At 34.9% G+C, this 21,109-nt stretch overlaps 3 protein-coding genes and 1 pseudogene across 3 annotated transcripts; all 4 read right to left on the minus strand.

Moving 5' to 3' along the window:
* Positions 1-1,080: 1,080 nt before the first annotated feature.
* On the minus strand, positions 1,081-2,861 carry LOC143561720 (UPF0481 protein At3g47200-like; annotated as a pseudogene).
* A 3,960-nt stretch (positions 2,862-6,821) lies between these two features.
* LOC143561727 (UPF0481 protein At3g47200-like) lies at positions 6,822-8,557 on the minus strand. The gene is made up of 2 exons (XM_077049719.1): positions 7,997-8,557; positions 6,822-7,814 (listed from the first exon to the last, which is right to left on the minus strand). The coding sequence occupies exons 1-2, from the start codon at positions 8,555-8,557 to the stop codon at positions 7,161-7,163; spliced, it is 1,215 nt and encodes a 404-aa protein (XP_076905834.1). The 3' UTR covers positions 6,822-7,160.
* Positions 8,558-11,953: 3,396 nt separating this feature from the next.
* On the minus strand, positions 11,954-12,811 carry LOC143561728 (putative UPF0481 protein At3g02645). Its single transcript, XM_077049721.1, has one exon. The coding sequence runs from the start codon at positions 12,809-12,811 to the stop codon at positions 11,954-11,956; it is 858 nt and encodes a 285-aa protein (XP_076905836.1).
* Positions 12,812-18,085: 5,274 nt separating this feature from the next.
* LOC143561721 (UPF0481 protein At3g47200-like) lies at positions 18,086-19,660 on the minus strand. The gene has a single exon (XM_077049718.1). The coding sequence runs from the start codon at positions 19,621-19,623 to the stop codon at positions 18,256-18,258; it is 1,368 nt and encodes a 455-aa protein (XP_076905833.1). The 5' UTR covers positions 19,624-19,660; the 3' UTR covers positions 18,086-18,255.
* Between the last annotated feature and the right edge of the window lie 1,449 nt (positions 19,661-21,109).

Below are 21,109 nucleotides of genomic sequence, written 5' to 3' on the forward strand. Positions count from 1 at the left end.
ATAATTAAGTCCATGTTAAGTAACTGGGGAAAAATTTCTAAAATAAGAGTTTATAAAAACGTTTTTTAGGTTTTAGGTGCCATTTGCAAGAAATTCCCAAAATAGGTATTATAATATAGTCGTGACGAGTAGTTTGTATAACCAATTAAAACTTGACGCGTGTCTTTAAACTAACCGTAACGAGCATATTACTAACCATTTACTCGTCAAGACTAAATAAGTTTTATGCCTCGTAATCAACGCTCACGAGTAGTTCATAAGTTCTTTAGTCGCGACGAGTAGATTGTAAGGTTAAACTAGTCACGACGAGTTATAACTACTAATAAACTACTTGTGTAGGGAATGTAAACCAGGTAAACTAGTCGTCGCGACTAAAGGATTTATAAATTACTCGTGGGTGTTGATTATGAGGCATTAAACTTATTTAGTCGTGACGAGTAAATGATTAGTGAACCTGCTCGTTACGGTTAGTTTAAGAACACGTGGCAATTTTTAACTGGTTCTACAAACTACTCGTGTGTAATTATAAACAACTCGTAACGACTAGTTTATAATACATATTTTGAGAATTTCTTGCAAATAAAACCTAAAACCTGAAAAATATTTTCATAAATACTTATTTCAGGAATTTTTTTCTTTTCATTCTCAGAACAACATGAAGCCACAATAATAATTTTCTTTTCTTTTCTTTTCATATATAAGCTTATATATATCTAATAACACAGTATTCATTTTTTCCATAGTTATATATATAACAAAGTTTTCTTTTAAAATGTTTTTTATATAAAATTAAATACCACTGTCATACACATATTATAGGTAATAAAATCCTCATTTTTGTTGCATAATTAATTTTTATTTTTTTTTAACATTAAAGTAATATCATAGCTTTGTAAAACCATTTGAGTAGTTGACCTAATTACAGATACTTTTGCGTATTGAGTTAATTTAGGAAAAAAATGTTGTAGTTAAGTGGTACTGTGATAGTCTAATAAGACGTTTAAAAAAGAAAAAAAAAGACTTTATTTAAGATAGTTACTTCATGGTTGCACTCAAACAAATATGATCTTATTTAAGAAAAACAAAGCACTAATAGGAATTGCAACACTCAAATCAAACACAAACACACCAAAAACTATAATAAGAATCATCGACTTGCTCGCCTCTTACAAGTGATGGTTGTTCTTCAAATACTTGCAAAGTTTATCACACTCGCCTTTGGGACTCCAAACAGTGAAGTAAGCTTGAACACCACCGAAAAGAAGAGCTATCAAAGCTCCAAGAAGTGCGAAAAATGTCCATGGGCTCTTCACATATTCATGCTTGAATTGGGAGATAAGTGTGTTACTCCAACTTTCATAATGCCTTTGTATCATGTTCTTAGCTTCCAAATATGCTAAGTTATTTGGTACTAAATCCGTACCTATCTCATTGAACAATTTCGCAACTTCTTTATCGCTCCCTAGCGAGTTTTCAAGCACCCCAACTTTTTAAAGAGCCTTAACGTCCTCAGGCTGATCAATCAGAGAATCAAGAAGACATATATATATGATGTAACCCATGCATTACACGCGTCACGTGAGCACATTTCATAGGCTATCAAGTTTTTCAACATAGGCTTGGTGGAATCATCAACAATTATCGGAGGGAGTTCTACAGCCGCTGAAAACCACAACCTGCCGTTAATGAACTTAACATGAGCCAAAGACATAGTGTCACTCGGCTTGAAACGAATCCCTACATCCATAAGCTCGTTAACATTGCGAAAAGTGCACCTGTGGTTGTCTTTTAGATGCGAATTCTTCACGGGAATAACATTTTTTGTGAGAGTACGATGAAGAAGATGGAGAAGATGATTCGGTTCTTTGTCGCAAATCAACTCCATTTCTCGCTCCTCTCGACGGTTTCTTCGATCATTTTGGATATAAAGTATTGCTTCTAACCACCTTCTCTTCGGTTTAATCGATGCCAAAATATTCTCATAGATGAAGGGCTTAATCTTTTTCAACCAGTTGAATTCTATCAACTTCATCGCTTCCATTAGAACTTTGAAAGGAATTTGGTTTTCTAACAAGAACAAATCTTGATGAACAAAGACAATCTGGTGGCTACTTAGCCCTCCAGAATCTTCAGGTTTCTCTCCAAAAATATATTTAATATAATACAAGATAAAACAACAATCCAACAACATTATCTTAGTAAAAACCTTATTGCAAAACTTGGTTGTAGTGTTTTCTTCATAGAAGTTTCTTAATTCTTGCACCATTGTTGGATCACCAAGACTTTTGTACAAACTTCTTAGGGTTTCCTTGTTGTTTAAAAAGAGCTTCATTGCGAAAACAGGCTTGAGTTTCTCGACGAACTCGAGTTTCTTGTTCCCAAAATGGTGTGGACCAATGGACACAACCTTTGGAACATAGTATTTCTCGTAGTCGCCTGTCTCTGTCACCATTTGTGGTACTCTATGGATACGTGAGGTTGATAGCGATGGGGGAGCGGCATTGGCACTGATAATCGATTCGATAACCCATCGTTCGTCTTTGAGTTGATCTCTTTGGTGATCTCGATGCTGCGCTGGGTTATGTCTTGAACAGACATTTTTTGATTTTGAGGTTTAGTGTTGGTAGTTATGGGATCATAAGCTAGTGAAAGTTATGGTATTGGTACAAGGATATATATCGATGTGTTTTTTTATTTACTTATAATGACGTTTGATTTAGAAAATCTTGAAACTTAAGTTTTGTTAACAAAAGAAGATAGGAATAATGGTAGGGCATAAGCTACAATCAATTAATCTGGAATGTTACCTAACGTAATGTATATAAAGTACTCCATGAGTTTCACAAGACATAAAAAGTGGATTAGCTATTATGAGTTATGACAAACAAAGTTGTATCACATGATTAAAGATTTTTTTGACCAATTGTATTTTTGTCCTTTTTAAAGTTGTAGATAGTCATTTACATAATTTTAACATTAACAAAAAAAAAACGTAGGCACACAATTTTAACATTACAAATAATAACGATACTCTCGTTATTAACATGAGAAAATAAGTAGTACAAATACCGTAATACAAAATAAAGTAAATAATGAAAAACATAACAAATATGTTACATGATTAAACTCAAGAACTTCATATGATAAAGTCTTTAAACTTGTTATTCAGCAACGTCTTCTTGTAATCTCACTGACACGAACTTAAAAATAAAATTTTCAATTTTTACCACAACAACGGCTTCTAGTAGTCTCTTTGGCTGCAAGAATGAACAAACAAATGTTGACGGTTGAGGCTGAGACACGTGTTCAACACAATTCACTTAAAACAGATTTCGCGCCTCTACATAAGACAACGCGTCTGTCTCCCAGGGTACAACAGCCGAAGCAGTTTGTACTGCCGGAGATGTCCACGCGCTCGATGTTACATCAGGTAAATAGTGTTAAAACTTGTAGAAAAATAGAATAAATGGTTGAGGAATCAAGTATAGAAACTCATCTCTATAGGTTTCCAACATATGATTCTTCAAAGCTTTCTTCTTCACTAATAACTCTTCATGCATGCATGCATTTTTCCTTGAAGTTTTTAGCTTGTATTTTCTAGCATTATAAAAATGAGACACATAGCCTATTATGTATAAGAGTTATGGATGGTGAAGAAACTCTCTTAATTAGAAATTTAATTAGAGATATAAAGTCTAATTAAAACTAATCAAATTCATAAAGAACTTTACTCAAGAGTTTTTCACCATATGAAGAATTTAATATTAATATAAATTCTAATAAATCAAACAAGTGACATAAAAAATTTAATATTAATAATATGATAAATTTCAATTCATATTATTCAATTTTCAAACATATATGAGATATATTTCAAGAGTTGCAGCGGACCGAAACTCGTCAAGTTTCAATGCACTCTTAAATATTATTTTTAAAAACATATACGACATTTAAAATATTTACATAAAGCTCCTATTAATAAAATATATTCTATACTCTTATCAGTTTATCTCTACAACTATATGATTATTTATTCCGCATATTGATTATCTTGATCACAAACTTTTGTTCTTTAACCCTTTTCTTTCTGAGTTTAACAATTGAGCCCTTTGGCACGTGAACCATTAAGATTAATCGTTCAGCAAAAGGAGACTTATATATAATAAGGAACATAACAGAAAGCACTCATGAGATATGCATAAAGATGTAATGTGTTTATTATAAATGTTTGGAGTTTTAATTGGAAAAAAAAATTACAGTTACAATTACTGCTATTGCTTTTGCTATATATGGACAACATATTTTAAAGTATGGCAATAACGAATATGAAAGTTGAGTCACGTCACAAATACAGAATCTCTTATCATCCGAAACCAAGAATGTTTACTCAAGTACCGTCTGAAACAAGATCAACGAAAACACAAGTACCGTCTGATAAACTCTATTTAATTAGATTAAAACAACACGTATGGCAAGGGTATGAGTTCTTTCAAAAGAAATATCAAACAAATGTATAATAAGAACCATCGACTCGTCGTGGCCACAATGCACTCAGACAATTATTATCTTACATTCTTACTTGAGAAAACACTACACAACGAAATTAGATCTACAATAAGAACCATCGACTCGTCGCCTCTTATAAGTGACGGTTCTTCTTCAAAAACGAGCACAAATTGTCACACTCGCCTTTGGGACTCCAACGAGTAAAGTAAGTTTGAACAACGCTAAGAAAAAGAGCTATCAAAGCTCCAAGTACAAAAATTGCCCACGGGCTCTTCAAATATTCTAGTTGGGTGAAAATGGCGTAGGCTACAACTTCCATAATGCCTTTGTATCTTAAGCAACTTGCAACTAGATTAGTGGCTATTTTATTAAATAATTCCGCAACTTTTTTACGCTCCCTTGCATGTTTTGAAGAACCGCGCCCAAGCTTTTCTAAGAACCTTAACGTCCTCAGCGTCATCAATTAGAGAATCAAGAAGTTTTACATATGACGTAACCCATGAATCAGTAATCAAGTACCTGGACGAGTGCCTCACACGTCAACAAGTTTAACAACACAAACTTGGTTGAATCATCCACGCATATCCAAGGAGTGCTACATTTGCAGAAAACCCCCAACAATCTTTAAAGAACCCAATGCGAGTAAATGACATGGTGTCACTACGCTTGAAATTGATCCCTACATCCACAAGCTTGCTAGCTTTGCGAAAATTGAAGTCGATGCTGTTTGCAACAACTGAATCACTCATGGGAAAATAAGATTTAATGTTCCAACAAAGTCTATGATGAAGAATATGGCTGAGTTGCAGATATATGCATAGATCAACCATCGGATGACGATAATGAAGAAACACTATATCAACCATTGGCCTATATAACATGTCCTAATGAATATGTCTTTCGGTTGATTTGTAACCTGCAAAAAACGCACCGTGAGCTCGTTACGAGAATGAGAGGGGGGGGGGGGTTCTTCTCGTAACCACCATCCGGCGTGAGAATCATCGGGTAACTGAAGAATATATGAAAGTCAGATACTATAAAGGATCAATGCACGTGGTTGGGATCCTCTTACCGTTGGTTGTGAAGTGGTATTTATAGCCGAAAGAGGAGAGAGAAGGAATTGGTTAGCTATGTCGTTAGGATATCCACCAATCAGCGAGCTTGCACGTGCTCGATGATGGTGAATAAAGCGGCCGACTTAAGGTGACAATGGTACTATGTAGTACTATTGATGATATGTTGTCGTCATTCTATTGGCTGAAAGTCTCTTTTACTAAGATACTCTCTTTTGTGCCATACGTAGGATGATCTTTGAAATCAATCTTTCTAGAATGTCAATCTGGCGCAAGGTGGGACCTTTGCCAACGTTGTGTTCTTTATATTTGTTAAGTTTTGATGTTCCTCGAAGGGCGTGGGCCCTCCGGCAAAAAACTTCTTTTCTCTTCATGTGGGTTTGGGACCTTACCTCTTCAGAATTCATTTAAGTATTGGCTTTAGCCATTCGCCTAGCTTTTTTGATTTTCACAACGTTGTCTTCTTCACCTCTCATAGAACTTTGAAAGGAATTTGGTTTTCCAACAATAACAAATCTTGAAAACCAAGACAAATTCATAGGACTCTCGCCAATGTTCAAAAGTCGCGCAATAGATGGATGCAATGCAATACACAATAAAACAACCATCAAGTTAGTGAATTCCATATCACTAAACCTGGATGTGGAGTCTTTTTCACCGAGATTATTGTACAAACTTGTCAGGGACTCCTTGTTGCCTTTAAGAAGCTTCTTTGTTTTTTTTTTGAACTCAGGCTTAAGATTTTGAAGCGACTTTTGGTGCGGCTAGTCAAAATGATAGGGACCGATGGAGACAGCCTTCGGAACATCGTATTCCTCGTAGTCACTTATCTTTTTCACTAATCCTTCAACTTTGGGGATTAGTGCGGGTTGTGACGGATTAGCATTGGTAATACTGGCACCGGTTCTTATCAAATATATTTGCTGATATTGTTCAATGTTTCTGTATTTTCTAGCTCGTAAATATTTGGATATTTAAAAACTTGAGGATTTAATCTTGTACAGAGTACCGACGAACATTTTGGCGACCATAATACTGCTCGCAAATTTGTCGCAAAAGATTATTTGTGATCTTTATTATTTGAGGACTCTTGATCTAGGAGAGAACAAAAATAAGTTATCTTTGCCAATACCCATCGGGTCACATTAATTGTTTTATTTCCTTATTTATTTATTTGTTTATTTTCATAATAAAAGTTGGTTAGACAAAAGCAAATAATATGTTTACTTACAGAAGTGCATTATATGTTAGCAGTTCTATTGTGAAGAGAAATATCTAGAAAACAATAGCATACTTATACAATTTCAACAACAGTAGCTTTGTTAAAACATATCATAGAATAATAACATACTTTTATTATTTTACCAATCATAGCTAAACACACCATACTTTTTTTTGTCATAGTAGCATCATAATTACAATTATTTAAGAAAAAACCACGCATAATTAATTGGGCTTGCAAGTTGCAACACTCAAATCAAACACAACACATCAAAACACACCAAAAGATACAATAAAAATCAAACATCACACATCAAAACACACCAAAGATTACAATAAGAACAATAGACTTGCAGCCTCTTATAAGTGATGGTTCTTCTTCAAAAACTTGCAGAGATTATCGCATTCGCCTGTGAGACCTGAATAAGTTTGAATAGCAGTAAATAAAAGACCTAACAAAGCTCCAAGAAGTACAAAAATTGCCCATGGGCTCTTGAAATATTCATTCTTCAGTTGAGAGAAAAGTGTGTTACTCCAACTTTCATAATGCTTTTGTATCTTGTGCTTGGTTTCCGTATATGCATTATTAATTGGAACTAAATCCTTGGCTATTTCATTGAACAATTTCGCAACTTCTTCATCGCTGCCTAACGAGGTTTCAAGCACCCACGCTTTTCTAAGAATCTTAACGTCATCAGCGTGATCAATCAGAGAATCAAGAAGACATACATATGGTGTAACCCATGCATCTTCAGCTGGGCACACACACGTTTCATAGGCTATCATGTTTAGCAACACATGTCTAGTTGAATCATTCACGGTTATATGAGGAAGTGTTACCTTCGCCGAAAACCCCAACCAGCCTTTAGAGAACTCAACGCTAGACAAAAACATGTCTTCACTTTGTTCGAAATCAATCCCTACATCCACAAGCTCGCTAACATTACGATAATTAAAGTTGCTGCCTTTCCCAAAAAGTGAATAGTTCCGGGGAGCCTTGATTTTTCGGTAAGACTACGATGAAGAACATGGAGAAGATGATCACCGGGAGCATACTCCTTATCCTCACGATATTTTGGTTTACAGAGTAATTCAATTAAACAATTTCTTTCGATCAACCAAGGTGTCACAAAACTGCTATCGTAGAAGAACGAATAATTCCGAAGTTGAAAATTTAGGTGAATACACTGCTCCACCTCTGTTAGAACTTTGTATGGAATTTGATTTTCCAACAAGAGCAAATCTTTACTAATAGAGACAATCTGGCTTGTTTTTAACTCTAGACAACGTTCAGGATTGCCATCATAAATGAATATAGTGTAATAATAAATAAAACACGCATCTAGCAACATCATCTTAGCGAAGTCCATATCGCTAAACTCTGTTGTCGAGTTTTCTTCATAAAAGTTTCTTAGTTCTTGCACCATTCCGGGTTCAGCAAGCTTATTGCACAAACTTCTTAGGTCTTCCGGACGACCTAGGAGCTTCATTGTGAAATGAGGCTTGAGTTTCTCTACCGGATCGAGTTCTGGCTTCCCAAAATGATAGGGGCCAATGGAGACAACCTTCGGAACATAGTATTTCGTGTAGTCGTCTGACTCTCTCACCGTTTTAGGAACTCTAGGGATTCGTACAGGTGATGGCGGTTGGAAAGTGACAGGGCCAGGGGTATCCCTGGCTGAGTCAGAAATCGAGTGAAAAATCAAGTCACTAGTGGCCTCAATGTTGCCTTGGTTTTGGTCTTGCACCGACGCCATTTTTGGATTTCAGAGTTTAGATAAGATGATTATGCAAGTGTTTGGTTATGGTATTGTTACAAAGATGGTATGCATACACACATACACAAAAGTGTTCATGTGTCTTCCAGCCGGTACTCGTTAGAGAATCTTGAAAGTACTATATTACTTTAGCCATAATGAAGTTACGAATAAAGAAGCTATGGTGCGAGTACGAAGCATAAGTTACTACCACTCAGGGTAGTAATATTCCTAAATGTGTACTTAAAGTTACTCCCATGAGTTTCACATGACTTAAAAAAGCTAAATTAGCTTATGACAAGTACTTTATTTGATACCATACAAGTACTATTTCTTTTTTAAAGTTTTAAATCATCATTACATATTTGTAAAGTAAATAATATGGAATAAAAACAATCTTGAAAACACACCGACAGAAACAAATCAAATAAAGATTAATAAAATTAACTTGGTATCTAGGTGACTTAGAAAAACAGTATGTTTTGATCCTAGAAAAAGTGAGTGGAAGTCACGTATTTGTGTTCATTTGTGTCACATTAATTTGTCTTAAATAAAAAAGTAAGAATTATAACTATTCTTTTTATATATATATATTTTCGAAAACATGTTAAGTGAGATGAGTATGAGAAAGGCAGGGAGAGAGATGCCGCACTTTTGAGTTGTTCTTTGCTATGAGCGGTATAAAACCAAGGCAAGAGAGACGTGGCTAGCGCTTTTATTTCTCTATAGGGGGAACCCTGTACAAAGGCAATGTTAATCTTGAAAATGTTTTAAAATGTATAAAAAGTAGTTGTTTTCTTTAAACCGATACTTATATTTTAGTGTAATTAAACAGACTAGCCGAGGGCTTATTTTTTCGTATTTTAATCTTTCTGGCCTCCCATAAAACAATATACTACAATTGACGAACAGTTGAACATTTAAGATCAATAGCTCATTTTCGTATGTCACCATTTGCTGCATAAAACAAAAGGAATTTGGTTTTCCAACAAAAGAAAATCCTTATAAACCAAGGAAAACTGGTTGTATTTGAGCTCTTGAAAATTTTCCCAACAATTAATGAAACTAATGTAGTATACAATAAAACAACCATCCAGCAACATCATGTTAGTGAATTCCATATCACTAAACATGGTTGTGAAGTCTTTTTCATAATAGCTTCTTAGATCTTGCACCATTTCACCAAACTTATTGTACAAAGTCTTTAGGGTCTCCGGTTTGCCTTCAAGGAGCTTATTCGTGAAATAAGGATTGAGATTCTGGACCGACTCAAGGGTCTGCTTGCCAAAATGGTATGGACCAATGGAGACAGCCTTCAGAACATAGTATTCCTCGTAGTCAGTCGCCTGGCTTTTTCAATGTTGCTTCAACTTTGGGGATTCGTACGTTTTGTGATGAATCAAGTTAATATGGATTAGATTTGGCATTGATAATCAAGTTAATATGATTGTCATAACTCACCGTGATTTCAGGGTTTAGGATTTTCTATTCCACTGGCATTTTTGGATTTCAGGATTTAGGATATTGGTGATAATGGGATCATAAGCAAATGCTTGGTTATGGTATTGGTACAAGATCACATATGTACATGTGTTCTTGTATGTGCTAGGTACATGCTAGAGAATCTGGAAAAGTTTTTGCTTTAGTTGTCTCCAAAGGAAGTTGATAAGAATCATGATACGATGCATAAGTGACTATCAGATGCTATTTTGCACACTTGAAAGGCAAAATATTAGCACCTGGGATTGTTACACACACATACATATACATATACACACACGCATATACATTCATCTACACATATGAACATAAGTACACACGTACGTACGTACGTACATATATGCATAGATACACATATACGAATACATGCATATGTATATACACCTAATATATATTTATTTTGCATGCAAGTAGTTTTAAAAGATTTGGAGAGCTTGAATATTGATTCATGTAGAATTGGAGATGTTCAGTTAACATATTTTCCAACCACTCAGTATCAAATGAATTAAATAATAATTCTGTTGTTGGTTAAACTATTACGCATATTTTTATGAAGAAATATAGTGAGAGCCTCCACGCCATCGCTCGTTCCCATCCAAAACCGTACGCCAAATCCCCTTCGTGACCTGCTGTTTCCCTTTATTAGCAGGCTACGATTTCTTATTAAGAAAGCCCAGCCTATTTGCTTCTCTTTTAATTCCCCTTTAAAACCCAAGACTCGTTGATTGTTTTTCAACCCACTATCCCATTTTCTGTTGGGCCATTTGTAGGCTTCCCGTTTTTTTTTCCAATTCCACTGGCTGTTCAATTTACAACTATGACGGACACTTCTGGTAATCTTATTTTTGAGCAACAAGGGCCAACCAAAAGGGTTGAGTAATACTTAAGGCGTTTCCAAAATCCATTTCGTCATCCATTAATGACAACCGTATTTTTGATTGGTACTGTTGTGGCCCTTTGGTTGGGTATTAATGCAACATTACCTATTGTTAAATCCCTAACTTTAGGTCTTTTTTAAATTGATTCAATGGTGAAATAAAATATCATGACACATGTATCTAAGGAACACTCGGTGAAATAAAATATCATGACACATGTATCTAAGGAACACTCGCTTTAAAATGAATTCTCCCTAGATACAAATATTCAATATATGAATTGTCCTTAAGATTCAAAACCTATTTTCGTCTCGGCCCCTTTCTAAATTATTTGCAATACACATAGTCAAAGTGTGTAAAAACACACACTAATTAAAGTAAAGCCCATTAGCACAAAGACATATTATATGTATGAGGTCAATGTTGATAGGAGGATCCAAGTTCTTAAAATCAATTGAGACAACAATTAAGGGCGAGGAGGCATTCGCAAAAGCCTAAGCGATTTGAAGAGTTGTTCACGATTGGATTATAAAATCTGAAGTAATCAAATTTTTTTTTTACGTTTGTTAATGTTCAATCAATTTGTAACTTTGATTTGGTGAACATCTTTGTTACGTTTGATTGCTATTAATTTCGCAAACCCGTAGTGGTACGGGTATAAACTAGTAGTTGTCGGAATAGAATTACACAAGTGGATTATATGTTAGCAGTTTTAGTAAGAGAAATATCTAGAAAATAATAACAAACTTTCACAAATTCGCCAGCAGTAGCTTAATTAAAACATTATCATAGAATAATAATATACTTTTATTATTTTACCAATCATAGCTAAACACACCATGCATTTTTTTTCATAGCATCATGATTGCACAATTATTTAAGAAAAAACCAAGCATAATTAATTGGACTTGCAACACTCAAATCAAACACAACACATCAAAACACACCAAAAGATACAATAGAAATCAAAAACCACACATCAAAACACACCAAAAGATCCAATAAGAGAACGATAGACTTATAAGTGATGGTTTTTCTTCAAAGACTTACAGAGATTATCGCATTCGCCTGTGAGAGCTGAATAAGTTTGAACAGCAGTAAGTAAAAGACCTAGCAAAGCTCCCAGAAGTACAAAAATTGCCCATGGGCTCTTGAAATATTCATTCTTCAGTTGGGAAAAAGCTGTGTTACTCCAACTTTCATAATGTTTTTGTATCTCAAGCCTGGTTCTTAAATATGCATCATAATTTGGAACTAGATTGGTGCCTATTTCGTTGAACAATTTCGCTACTTCTTCATCGCTGCAAGAGGTGTCAAGCACCCAAGATTTTCTAAGAATCTTAACGTCTTGGGGGTTATCAATCAAAGAATCAAGAAAACATACGTACGAGGTAACCCATGCATTGCCAATTGAACCCAAGCACGTTTCATAGGCTATCATGTTTAACAACATATGTTTGGTGGAGTCGTCCACGGTTATCTGAGGAAGTTTTACATTCGCTGAAAACCTCAACCAACCTTTAGAGAACCAAACGCTACACAAATACAGCCTGTCGCTTGGCTTGAAGTGAATTTGGTTTTCCAACAGGAACAAGTCTTGATGAGCTAGGACAATCTGGTTGCTATTGATCTCTGGGATATCTTCATGGCCCTTAAAATCATACAAAATAAAACAAGAATACAGCACCATCATGTTAGCGAATTCCTTATCACTAAAACTGGTTGTCGAGTCTTCTTCGTAATAGCTTCTTAAATCCTCCACCATTTCCGGTTCAAGAAGCTTTTTATACAAACTTTTAAGGGTCTCACGTTCCCCTTTAAAGATCTTCTCTGCAATAAGAGGCTTGAGATTCTGCACCGGCTGGAGTTTCTCCATCCCATGATGGTATGGGCCAATGGAGACAACCTTCGGAACATAGTATTTCTCGTAGTCGTCTGCCTTACTCACCAGTCACCACTCCTCGAACTTTGGGGATTCGTTTGGTTGATGACTGAGGGGAATTGAGAGTGGCATTGGCTTTGGCATGGATAATCGAATCAACATATTCGTTAATTTCATCATCACTCTGAGGCATTTTTGGATTAAGAGTTTAGGATTGGTGAATATAGGATTATAATTTAAGCAAGTGTTCACTTATGGTATATATACACAGTGTCGCACATACATGATACATGTGCTCAGGTGTCTGTTAAAGTTACTTACTAGAGAATCTGAAACTTTACTACTTTAGCATTGTCTTCAAATGAAGGTAAGAATAACAATTACAACCAAGCAATTGGAATGTTATTCAATCCCTAACGTATTGTATATATAAAGTTAATTCCACGAGTTTCACATGAATAGTGGCTTAACATATAATAAAAAAGTTGTCTGATATGTTACAAGTATAAGTATTTTACTTCTTTTTAAATTATTAAATCATTATTTTATTTTTAAACTGTTAATAAATAAAACTGTATTTATATCTTCTTATGGAATATATATCTTACAAAAACAAACTGACAGTTAGAAGGGTTTAGATTAGGTGATTATACGAAAAAAAATTAAACGGGAAATTAGATAGGAGTGAAATGGCTTCTAGGATAGAGAAAGGTTGGTGATGATTAGTCGGAGATCGTCATCTGAAATGACGGATGTCAAATTAAATATAGACCCTTTTTTGTATTAGTGAAGGAGGCCCTTAGTTAAGAGTATAATAAAGAAGGCGCCCTTGATGTTTTGTGAGAGGAGATGAGGATCCCACATATTAGAAGCCTTATGCAAAGGATGAGAAGAAGGGTTAGGAAGATGATGTGTCAATGGGCAGTGGAGAAGAGTTAAAGAGAATGACAACTACCATTGATCATAGTCTAAAAGCATCCTAAAGCCTTGTCCTTGTTTATAATCTCGATTCCAACAAAAATCAAGCACAATTAATTGGACTTGAACACTCAAATCAAACACAACACATCAAAACACACCAAAGACACAATAAGAATGATAAACTCGCAGACTCTTATAAGTGATGGTTCTTCTTCAACAACTTGCGCAGATCGTCACATTCGCCTTCAGGGTTCCAAATGTTGTATTTAATTTAATGGGGCATTTACATATATCCACTTCTTAAATTCGTTTATTACATACTTACCCAACTCGTAAACATCAATAATATATTTCCCCTCTCTAAACCACACGCATTATATATCTCCCTATTTCATTAAAATTAACTAATTAAATGGCTATTGTACCCGTTTTCTTTCTTTTTTTTTCATCTTCATCGTTCATCTTCATCTCGCCGGAAAATACCTCCACCATAAAATACCAAATCACCTCAAGCTGCTTATCACCGCCCCCACCCCTTCGCCAAAAAAACGATTAATCAAATCTAGAAAAACGAGGGTGGATCTGAAACACTGATTCAAGAGGTATTTCCGATTCAATAATTTCTACCGACCTCCGGTGACGGGACAGTGTCGGTTTTATAAAAGGGGCAACTACAATCTCCTTTTATGTGGGTATTACTTTGAAACTTGAATAACCTTTTTTTTCACAAAAATGGAAACAATAATATTAAAAATTCCCGAAAAATCCAAAATGGATTTGAGTGAGATGTTAGACATAGTAAGAATAAGTGCACCAGGCTAACTTATACACCTCAACTATGGAAGGTAGTTGAAGAAAGTGAATGAGTCCCTTAGTTAAGGGTATAATAAAGAAGGCGCCCTTGATGTTTTGTGAGAGGAGATGAGGGTCCCACATATTAGAAGACTTATGCATAGGATGAGAAGAAGGGTTACGCAGATGATGTGTCATTGGGCAGTGGAGAATGTTAAAGAGAATCGCAACTACCATTGATCATTGTCTAAAATCATCCTAAAGCCTTGTCCTTGTTTGTAATCTCGATTCCAACAAAAATCAAGCATAATTAATTGGACTTGAAACACTCAAGTCAAACACAACACATCAAAACACACCAAAGACACAATAAGAACGATAAACTTGCAAACTCTTATAAGTGATGGTTCTTATTCAACAACTTGCGCAGATCGTCACATTCGCCGTCAGGGCTCCAAATGTTGTACTTAAGTTAATGGGGCATTTACATATATCCACTTCTTAAGTTCGTTTATTACATGTTTACCCAATTCGTAAACATCAATTACATATTTCTCCTCTTTAAGCCACCCATATTACATATCTCCCCATTTCATTAAAATTAACTAATTAAATAGCTATTGTACACTTTTTCTATTTTATTTCATCTTCATCTTTCATCTTCATCTAGCCGGAAAATACCTCCACCGGAAAATAGCCAATCACCTCAAGCTGCTTATCACCCCCCCCCCCCCTTCGCAAAAAAAAACGATTAATTAAATCTAGAAAAATAAGGGTGGATCTGAAACACTTATTCAAGATGTATTTCCGATTCAAGAATTTCAAACGACCTCCGGTGACTAGGAAGTGTCGGTATTTATTAAAAGTGCAACTACAATCTCCTTCTATGTGAGTATTACTTTGAAAATTGAATAACCTTTTTTTTCACAAAAACGGAAACAATAATATTACAAATTCCCTAAAAATCCAAAATCCAAACTGGATTTGAGTGGGATGTTAGACATAATAAGAACAAGTGCATCAGGCTAACTTATACACATCAACTACGGAAGTTAGTTGAAGAAAGTGAAGGAGGCCCTTAGTTAAGAGTATAACAAAGAAGGCGCCCTTGATGTTTTGTGAAAGGAGATGAGGGTCCCACATATTAAAAGCCTTATGCATAGGATGAGAACAACGGTTAGATAGATGATGTGAATGGGCAGTGGTGAAGGGTTAAAGAGAATGGCAACTACCATTGATCATTGTCTAAAATCATCCTAAAGCCTTGTCCTTGTTTATAATCTTGATTCCAAAAAAAATCAAGCATAATTAATTGGACTTGAAACACTTAAATCAAACACAACACATCAAAACACACCAAAGACACAATAAGAACGATAAACTCGCAGACTCTTATAAGTGATGGTTCTTCTTCAACAACTTGCGCAGATCGTCACATTCGCCTTTAGGGCTCCAAATGTTGTACTTAAGTTAATGGGATATTTACATATATCCACTTCTTAAGTTTGTTTATTACATATTTACCCAACTCGTAAACATCAATTACATATTTTCCCTCTCTAAACCACACATATTACATATGTCCCTATTTCATCAATATCAACTAATTAAATGACTATTGTACCCTTTTTCTTTTTTTTTTTCATCTTCATCTCACCGGAAAATACCTCCACCGGAAAATAACCAATCACCTCCAGCTGCTTATCATCACCGCCCCCTCCCCTTCGCCAAAAAAATGATTAATCAAATCTAGAAAAACGAGGGTGGATCTGAAACACTGATTCAAGATGTATTTCCGATTCAAGAATTTCTACCGACCTCCAGTGACGGGGCAGTGTCGGTCTTTATAAAAGATGCAACTACAATCCCCTTCTATGTGAGTATTACTTAGAAATTTGAATAACTTTTTTTTCACAAAAATGGAAACAATAATATTACAAATTCTCTAAAAATCCAAAGTGAATTTGAGTGGGATGTTAGACATAGTAAGAACAAGTGCACCAGACTAACTTATACACGTCAACTACAAAAGGCGCCATACGCGATTACGCAATTGCCAAAGGGAGCGTTGTAGGGAAAATTGTGCTTTTTTGGCATCATTGTCTTAGCGGGTAAAGGGGCTCAGATCATATTTTCCAACCACTCAGTTTTATATCAAATGAATTAAACAATAACTGTGTTGTTGGTTAAACTATTTAAAAAAAAAAAAAGATAATGAGAGCCTTCATGTCATCTCTCGTGCCCATCCAAAACCGTCCGCCAAATCCCCTTTGTGACCTGCTGTTTCCTTTTATTCGCAGGCTACGATTTCTTAATAAGATAGCCCAGCCCATTTGCTTCTCTTGTAATTCCCCATTGAAACCCAAGACTTATTGATTGTTTTTCAACCCACTATCCCATTTTCTGTTGGGCCAGTTGCAGGCTTCTCGTTTTTTTACAATTCCACTGGCTGTTCAATTTACAACTATGACTTAGGACACTTCTGGTAATCATATTTTTTAGCAACAAGGGCCAACCAAAAGGGCTGAGTACTATTATTCTTTTAAAGGCGTTTCCAAAATCCATTTCGTCATCCGGTAACGACAACCGTATTTTTGATTGGTATTGATATGGCCCTTTGGTTGGGTATTGGTGTAACATTACCTATATATTGATAGATTCCAGACTTTTTTAAATTGATTCATTTGCGAAATAAAATATCAAGATGCATATATCTAGGGAACAGACGCTTCAAAGTGAATTCTCCTAGATACAACTATTCAATATATGAATTGTGTCCTAAAGATTCAAAACCTATTTTCATTGCGGCCCCTTTCTAAATTATTTGCAATACACATAGTCAAAGTGACACACTATATAACATAAGGAAGCCGTAGATCAACTAAAACCTTAAACAGTTTCAACAAAATAGAGAAGATTGCACACCAAAATGTAAACAAACGACATACGCATCGTGAGTATGTAAAAGACCACGAAAAAGAAATCCTAGGTGTATAACCATACTACGCTGAACACAAATGTTTGCCATCAATAAAAAAACCATAAAACGTTCGATACCAAATGATTGAAAGCCTAAACAGCTTCCAACACCAAAATTACAATAATAGAAATTAAAGTAAAGCCCATTAGCACAAAGACATATTTCATGAATGAGGTCAATGTTGATAGGAGGATCCAGGTTCTTAAAATCAATTGAGACCATAGTTAAGGGCGAGGAGGCGTTCGCAAAAGCCTAAGCGATTTGAAGAGTTATTCCGACTGTATTTTAAATCTGAAGTAATCGACTTTTTTTATGTTTGTTAATGTTCAATCAATTTGTAACTTTAATTTGGGGAACATCTTTGTTACTTTTGATTGCTATTAATTTCGCAAACCCGTAGTGGTACGGGTATAAACTAGTAGTTGTCGAATAGAATTACACAAGTGCATTATATGCTAGCAGTTTTAGTAAAGAGAACTTTCTATAAAGTAATAACATACGTTTACACTTTCACCAACAGTAGCTTAATTAAAACACACTCAAATATAGAATAATAACATATGTTTATTATTACCAATCATAGCTAAACACACGTACCTATATATTTCAGGCACTCTTCTTTTTTTCATAGTAGCATCATGGGTGCAGTTATTTAAGAATAACCAAGCATATAAAAGGATTTGCAACACTCAAATCAAACAAAACACACCAAAAGACACAATAAGTACCATAGACTCGTGGACTCTTATATGTGATTATAGATCTTCAAAAAGGTGCAGAGATCGTCGCATTCGCCTTTGGGACTCCAACGAGTGTAGTAAGTTTGAACACAACCAAGAAAAAGAGCTATCAAAGCTCCAAGAACTGCAAACATTGCCCATGGGCTGTTGAAATATTCATTCTTCAGTTGAGAGAAAAGCGTGTTACGCCAATTGTCATAATGCCTTTGTATTTCGTCCCTGGTTCCTAAATATGCATTACAATATGGAACTAGATCGGTGCCTATTTCGTTGAACAATTTCGCTACTTCTTCATCGCTTCCTAAAGAGGTTTCAAGCACCCAAGATTTTCTAAGAATCTTAACGTCCTCAGGGCGATCAATTAGAGAATCAAGAAAACACACGTACGAGGTAACCCACGCATCCTTAATTTCGCATAAACATGTTTCATAGGTTATCATGTTTAACAACATATACTTGGTGGAGTCGTTCACGGTTATCCTAGGAAGTTTTACATGAGCCAAAAACCTCAACAAGCCTTTAGAGAACTCAACGCGAGCCAAAGACATTCTGGAACTTGGCATGAAATGAATCCCCACATCCACAAGCTCGCTGACATTGCGATAATTGTATGTGTCTCGTTTATGAGAAGGGGACTCATTTATCATGGTAGTATCGGTTTTATCGGTAAAAGAAAAATGAAGAACATGGAGAAGATGGTAATTGGTTTTAGATGTTGGCGAAAAGTTAAAAGGTACTGATGTTGACTTTGTTTTCGACCTCAGTGGTGTTACAATACTGCTTGCATAGAGGAATATTTTAAAGCGACGTTCAAGATCGATATCCGTCACCTGCGCCACCTGAGTTACAACTTCGAAAGGAATTTGGTTCTCCAACAGGAACAAGTCTTGATGAGCTAGGACAATCTGGTTGCTTTTGAACTTTGAGATATCATCTTCAGGGTCCCTGAAATAAATGAATTGAGTGTAATACAAAACAGAACAAGCATCTAGCAACATCATGTAAGTGAATTCCGTATCAATAATATCTTTCATCGATTTTTCTTCATAAAAGCTTCTTAAAAAAACCACCATTCCTGGTTCGAGAAGCTTTGTATACAAACTTTTAAGGGTGTCACGTTTGCCTTTAAAGAACTTCTCCACGAACCAAGGCTTGAGATTCTGGACCGGCTGGAGTTTATCGTTCGTATGATGGTATGGGCCAACGGAGACAACCTTCGGAACATAGTATTTTTCGTAATCTGTCTTGCTCACCATTCCTTGAACTAGGGGGATTCGTTTGGTTGATGACTGAGGGGAATTGAGCGGTGCATTGGTTTTGGGATGGATAATCGAATCAATATATTCGTTAATTTTATCATCACCGTGATGCATTTTTGGATTAGTTAAGAGTTTAGGATTGGTGAATGTAGGATCATAAGCAAGTGCTCACTTAATTATATATGATATATATACACACTGTCACACATACATGAGACATGTGCTCAGGTCTGTTAAAGTTTATTACTTTAACCTTGTCTTCAAATGAAGGTAAGAATATCAATTACAGCCAAGCAATTGGAATGTTATTCAATCCCTAACGTATTGTATATATAAAGTTACTTCCACGAGTTTCACATGAATAGTGGCTTAACATATATAATAATAAAGTTGTGTGATATGTTACAAGTATTTCAGTTCTTTTCAAAATTGTAAAATCATTCTTTTGTTTTTAAATTGTTAATACATAAAACTCTATTTATATCTTCTTATGGAATAAATATCTTACAAAAACAAGGTGATTATACATGGATATGGCCAGGTTCTTTATAAGCAAGTGCTTGGCTATATATGGTATTGCTACAATGATGATACGTATATATACATATACCAAAGTGTTCATGTGTTATCTTCCAGCTGGTACTTGTTAGAGAATCTTGAAACATTACTACTTTAGCCATAAGGAAGTGAAGAATCGATCATGTTACTACCACTCGATCGATCAGTGGGTAGTAATATTCCTAAATGTGTACTTGAAGTTACTGGCTATGAGTTTCACATGACTTAAAAAGGTGAAATAGCTTATGATAAGTACTTAAATTGATACCATACAGATATGTCTTTTTGAAAGTTTTAAATCATTATTACATATTTGTAAAACAAATAATATGGAATAAAAACAATAATTTTGAAACATACCGACAGGAAACAGATCAAGTAGAGATTAATAAAATAAAACTAACTTATAAGTGTTCATTCATGATTTCATGTCACATTATTTCATCTTCAAACGTACAGTAAGAATTTTAACTATTGTTTTCATATATACAACCCCGATCATAGTTCAAGTACTTACTACGTACCAATCAATTTGAATGTTATAATGGGTAGTAATATTCATATAACTTATATAACTTAATGTATATATAAAGTTAATCCCATGAGTTTCACGTAACTTAATAAAATAAAATGGATTAACTAGCGCGTTTTTTTAAAACGCCGACTTTTTTTATGTGTGTTTTTTATATGTTACATAGGTTAGCTAGCTTAAGATAAAGTTTTTTTGATATGTGACATGTATTTCTTTTTAATGTTAAAAATCATCATTACTTATATATCTGTAAACTAAAAGAATAACCGTGTGTATATATTTTAATGAAACCAATACAATCATGAATAACGCACCGACAACAAACAACCAATGTACGATTATTAATAAGATAAAATTAACTGGGTTACTAGATGAATATAAAAAGGGTGGTGTACGTACATAATGGGGGATTCTAATCCCACATAATTTGCAAAGTCAAAACGAATGTTTGAAATAAAAATGCATGTCATATGCATCTGTTATCAACTATGAACTGAGCCCGGGAAACTG

The sequence above is a fragment of the Bidens hawaiensis genome, unplaced genomic scaffold (assembly GCF_021521415.1).
Source record: "Bidens hawaiensis isolate Kalapana, Puna unplaced genomic scaffold, B.hawaiensis_p1.1 tig00020784_1, whole genome shotgun sequence".
Classification (NCBI taxonomy): Eukaryota; Viridiplantae; Streptophyta; class Magnoliopsida; order Asterales; family Asteraceae; genus Bidens; species Bidens hawaiensis.